Genomic DNA, 5637 nt, shown 5'->3' with positions numbered 1-5637 from the left:
GGTTCTGAGTTTGGTATTGTGAGTCGGATAATCCGATACGAAGTATGACTAATTAAGGAGATAGTTTTGCCGGGTCTACAATTTAGAGTAATTTCAAACTTATAAGTAAAACCCAAAAAAAAAAAGAAAAATGTCAAGATTCTTACCATGATTGTAATATGATATAAAAAATTTCAAAATTAAAAAATACTTTTTTTTTAAACCAAAAAATTAAAAATGTACATAATTTATGATTGAATTATATAATGACGGAGTCAAATGAAATAATATGTTAGTATTTTTGGAGAATACGTTTTCCATGATTATTTGATTCTACATAGTAGTAGAAAAGATGACTCCCCATTAACATATTTCGTGCTTAAATGGTACATACAAGTGCTGGATTTACGTTTGTTTTGTTGTCATAGACCAAAACTACATAGAAGATTATAGTGAATAACATAGATAATCTAAGATGAATGACTTATTTTCAAACTCGTTTAAGAGGTACGCAAATCTGAAGGATCAAGCACAGCGCGATGATTTGGAGATGGGGAATCAGACATCAGCCAACCTCGACAAGTTCTTTGAGGATGTGGATGGTGTCAAGGGGGACATGGGAAATGTAGACAAGCTCTACAAGAGGCTACAAGAGGCAAATGAGGAGTGCAAGATCGCGACTAATGCAAAGGCGGTCAAGGACTTAAGGGCTCGAATGGATGCTGATGTAGAGCAAGTTTTGAAGAGAGTCAAGATCATCAAGGGAAAGTTGGAAGCTCTTGAGAGGTCTAATGTAGCCCACAGGAACCTGCCAGGGTGTGGGCCGGGTTCCTCAGCTGACCGGACACGCACCTCTGTGGTTAACGGCTTAGGGAAGAAGCTCAAGGATATGATGGACAACTTCCAAACACTGAGAGCAAAAATGTCAGCTGAGTATAAAGAGACAGTAGAAAGGCGGTACTTTACAATAATAGGGGAAAAGGCAGAGGAACAGACTATAGAGCAGTTGATCGATAGTGGAGAGAGTGAGTCTTTCCTTCAAAAGGCTATTCAGGAACAGGGAAGAGGACAGATAATGGACACAGTGAAGGAAATACAAGAGAGGCATGACGCGATCAAAGAGATAGAGAAGAATCTGCTCGAGTTGCATCAGGTTTTCTTGGACATGGCTGCTCTAGTAGAAGCTCAAGGCCAGCAGCTTAATGATATTGCTAGCAATGTGAATCGCGCTAGCTCGTTTGTAAGCCATGGGGCAACTGAGCTGGTTGTTGCTAAGGAACATCAAAAGAATAGTCGGAAATGGACTTGCATTGCTATTATTCTTGGGATTATTCTTGTTATAGTTATCTTGTTTCCAATCTTGTATACTACTCTTCTTGTTCCTCGTTTTAGTTAGTTATATTTGTGTTTAACCACTCGGGGTAGGAAATCCTCTACACAATTCCTTCATTATATTATTATTATTATTATTATTATTATTATTATTATTATTATTATTATTATTATTATTATTATTATTATTATTATTATTATTATTATTATTATTATTATTATTATTATTATTATTATACCAAATGATTTATGTGTATTATCTGTTGATTCTAGCTAGATAAGTTTGATGTAATTCTTTTGCATTGCAATTTCATGATGAATTTTGCAATGTCCATGAAATCTACTTTATGCAAGGTCATCAGTTAGGTTGGAAAGTAGACTTAAGCACCTTTCTAACTATATATTATATTCAGTGGCGGACCCAGGAATTTACGACTGGTTAGTCACAATCGATAACCAAATATGTAAAAAAAATTTTTTACCAAAATTCCTAAGAAAAATTATTTACAAAGATCATCCAAATAGAAAATTGACAAGATTACAATGCTAACTTATAATTAACAAGCTTAAAATTGACCTAAAATAATAATCACAATAATTAACAAACTAATTTATTTATTTAATTTTTTTTTAAGTAACTTAATAATTTATTTGGGCCCTGGTGAGTCATTTGACCCACCAGGCACAAAGGCAGGTTCGCCGCTGATTATATTATACGCAATAAGCTTTTTGTTGGGTTTGTGATCTGACTTAAAAAAAAAAAAAAAAAAAAAAGTAAAAACTATAGTTGTTTCACAATGGTTAAAAATTCATTTAGAAGGAGTGGCTAATGATCGAATCAATTCTTAATCAAGTAAAATTTTTACCATCGGAGAGTAAATCTTGCACTATAGAAGATCTCCTGCTTTTATAACCAGAAAATATAGCCTTGTTGGAGAGATAATTTAATGATCCTTTGTAGCCGTGAGGATGTTTTGATTCTAATTCATCTATCAGTATTCAAAAAGTTGATACCTTTTTCATTAACGAAATAATTTCACGACAATCATATCCATTAGATCTAATATTATGGATTCAAAACGAAGAAATTTCTCCCCCAAAAAGAGGAAATAAACCTTGTCTTTCAAAAGAGGTCGAAAAACCCTTGTCTTTTAAAGGAGATCGGAAACCCTTTCTTTCGAGGGAGAAAAGTTCCTCCCAATTTCCCAAAAGGAGGAAGCATTATTATAACAGTCCGTCTTGTGTGTGGCTATCCACACCGTGTGACCACTAATAAAAAAAAAAGTAATCCCTATAAGACTGAACAAGTAATTCCTGTGATACTAATTGAGTAACCCTATTAACACTGACTAAGTAACCCCTATTACACTGACGAAGTAACCCCTATAATAGTTGGCCACACTGTGTGGCCAGCTACATATAAGACTTTGTGTTATTATAAATAGGGCTCTGTACCAGTCCAAAACCGGACCGGATCGGAACCCGGAATTGACTTTTTTTAGGGACCAGGACCAGACCGTAATCAACCGGTCCGGGTTTCAGTCCGGACTTGCTTATTCTAATCCGGTCCGGTTTTGGACCGGTTATATACTTTTTTTTTTTGCATTTTAATATCTTAATATATACATACATTTTTAACGTCTTGTATTTGTTTGAGTTCTTTCCTATTTTGCACCATTAAATTTAAAATTTTCACCCAAATATTACAAAAATACACTATTGGTCCATTCCGGTCCGGACTGGAATATTTCGGTTTTTACCCTGACCGAAAACCCTAAATGACCAATTTGTGAGGACCGAAGACCGACCCGAAACCCCCTAGTCCGGTCCCGGTCGGTTTTTTGATCCAAGACCATTTTTGTACACCCCTAATTATAAACCTAAAAAAAGTTAGAAACAAGGATTGTGGGGCTTTCCATCGGTTATAACCAATGGAAGCCCCTTCAAATTTCAACATTGAAGGCTAGGCTTTTGGAGAGAGGAAGGAGGAGAAGAGGGGATGTGCCGATGTGGAAATGTTAATTCTTACTAATCTTGAAAAGTTGAAGTAGGAAAAGTTCTTATCCTTAGAAGGAAAAGAAAACCTACTTAAAATCTATGTAAAATAGGACAAGTCATATGCAAAAAATGTGCCTAAAAGCTCTACATAGAGGAAGGGATCACTAAAGACCTAATATATGATATTTATTTGGACAGTAAAGATATATAGTGAAGGTGACCTACAAAAACTGATGATCTTGTAAAAAAAAATGATGATGGATGAAATGATGGAAGATTAAACTCGACAAATAGCAAATTAGGCATCTTTTACTATTGTACTAATGTATTAAATTTTTATTATTGTTTTCTTTGTGAAAGTATCTTTGTAAAAACAAATGGCTGAAATGGCTGATATTTAATTTTGATAGAATGACAAGTAATATGGTAATAGCTTAGGGATAAGCCAAATAGTAGAAGACGACTTATGGAATACTGAGTGTTTGGGTATTTATTGGTCCCTTGAGAGAGTTACGTCAACAAAGTTGGTCCGGCGCGATCTGTATCAGCAAAACACGGAGATTTTGGCCGTTGGTAGGAGCTCCGCCTCCGCTGATCAAGTTATTATTGGTCATAGAAGATGAAAAGGTGTGGAAAAGGTAAAGGTGACATCCTCTCGGATTCCGAGATCAGGTGTTTTCTTTAATGTGAGAGAATGTAGGGTGGTTGTAATAAATGAAACGTGTTCCGAAAATGGGGGAAATCTCCCTATTTATAGGGTCGTTCAAAACTATGTCTTGCATTAGGTTAGGGGCTGCACCGTTTTGCGCTGCTCTTAGGAATTAGGCCCTGAAGGCCGCCATTATATTTGTCATATGAGGCTGACACGTGTCAGCTAGTGAGTGGCCCATGTTGGACCTTGCCAGGGTTAACGCGTGTCCCTCTCTAATTGGGCCACATGTGTAGGGTATTTTTACCCTAAACATTTGCCCCTCACAAGGGTGACTTGGCAGGCCATGTGGCACCTATGATAGATGTCTGATACTGATTAGATAACGGTTATTAGCATTTCACATAGTGGGAAATTACGGGAGTGCCCCCGTTTTAACCTTCTATAAATAGTAAGTTACCCTCCTTCTCTCTCATCTGATTTCTTAAAAAATCTAGAGAGAGAAAAAGAGTATTTTGTAGAGAGAGACACTTTGACCCTGCCTGTAGCAGATTTCCAGAAAACTTTTGGTTTGCAGTTTTGTGGACACAACCGGTCATCGCTTGAGAAGTTTTTCCAAAATTCTACAAAGGTAACAATTTCTCCCCTTCTTAGCTCTTTCAAGCTTTTGCTGTTTGTATATAGTTTTTCAAAATAAAATGGATTCACCATCAACACACACGGCACAACCTAGGACATTAGTCGGCCGTCTCTTATTACAACTGAGACTAAGATTGGGGATGCCGTCTCTTGGTACATGAACCTACTTTGCCCATCCCCAAATCCCACCATCTCTGTGTCTATGCAAAACACAATGACAAGAGTTAAACAGAAAACTAAACAGCCAAGAAGGAGAAGGCGCACTTTGGAAGTTACCCAAGACAGGGAGTATGGGGAATCAGATGAGTAATCAGGTTCGTCGCTTGGGGGTATCCTAACCACTCCTAGTGATGGGATCTTAACGGAGTTAGACGGTGAAGGGTTTGTCTCCGCCACAATGCATAGTGATCCCAATCAAGGGTACGGTGACAAGGCATCTCAAAGATCAATGGCTAAAGTTTTCGGGTCGGATCAGGCGGAGGCCGGCTACAAAGTTGAACGGCCGGCTAAGTCGCCATCTATGTCTAACCCTACCGAAACTCATATGATCGTCAGGGATTTAGTTTCCCTAGAAACTTGTTTTAAGGCATTTCAAGATAAATATCCGATTGGGTCGAATTGGGAGATAAGAGTCCTGCCTGTGGAGGCAACAATGGTTTTGGAGGATAACCTTGCGCACGCCGATAACTATTTTGGCTGCTACGAGTCGGCAATTCAAGCTCTTCACAAGGATTAAGAAAGATCTTGAAGGGGTATAAGCTAGGCGTTTGGCAGCTTGCCCCTAACTCATGGATAAATATTCTAAGTTACATCGCCGCCTGCGAGTTCTAGGATATTAAGCCAAGCTTTGAGGCCTTTGCTCATATGCATTACATGAGCCGGGCTCCAGACCACGGGGGAGCGTGGTACACTATAACCACCCATCCAGAGTACATGATGACTTTGAATAAGCCGTCTAAGTGGTCGAATTGGAAAGATAAGTTTTATCTAATTTCTTCCTCCACTTTGTCAATGAACCGGGTCTTACGCCGGTATAACAA

General features: G+C 37.9%; 1 protein-coding gene across 1 annotated transcript; it reads left to right on the top strand.

Moving 5' to 3' along the window:
- Positions 1-454: 454 nt before the first annotated feature.
- LOC110733993 (syntaxin-124-like) lies at positions 455-1404 on the top strand. Its single transcript, XM_021914052.1, has one exon. It carries the CDS (start codon positions 455-457, stop codon positions 1373-1375), a length of 921 nt encoding a protein of 306 aa, XP_021769744.1. The 3' UTR covers positions 1376-1404.
- The last annotated feature ends 4233 nt before the right edge of the window (positions 1405-5637 follow it).

Source organism: Chenopodium quinoa, unplaced genomic scaffold (assembly GCF_001683475.1).
Source record: "Chenopodium quinoa cultivar QQ74 unplaced genomic scaffold, ASM168347v1, whole genome shotgun sequence".
Lineage (NCBI taxonomy): Eukaryota > Viridiplantae > Streptophyta > Magnoliopsida > Caryophyllales > Amaranthaceae > Chenopodium > Chenopodium quinoa.
Note: the sequence above shows the minus strand (reverse complement) of the source record. Positions and strands in the feature narration are given on the sequence as shown.

Coding starts and splice junctions, on each gene's coding strand:
- LOC110733993 (XM_021914052.1), top strand. CDS start 455: ATGAATGACTTATTTTCAAACTCGTTTAAGAGGTACGCAAATCTGAAG.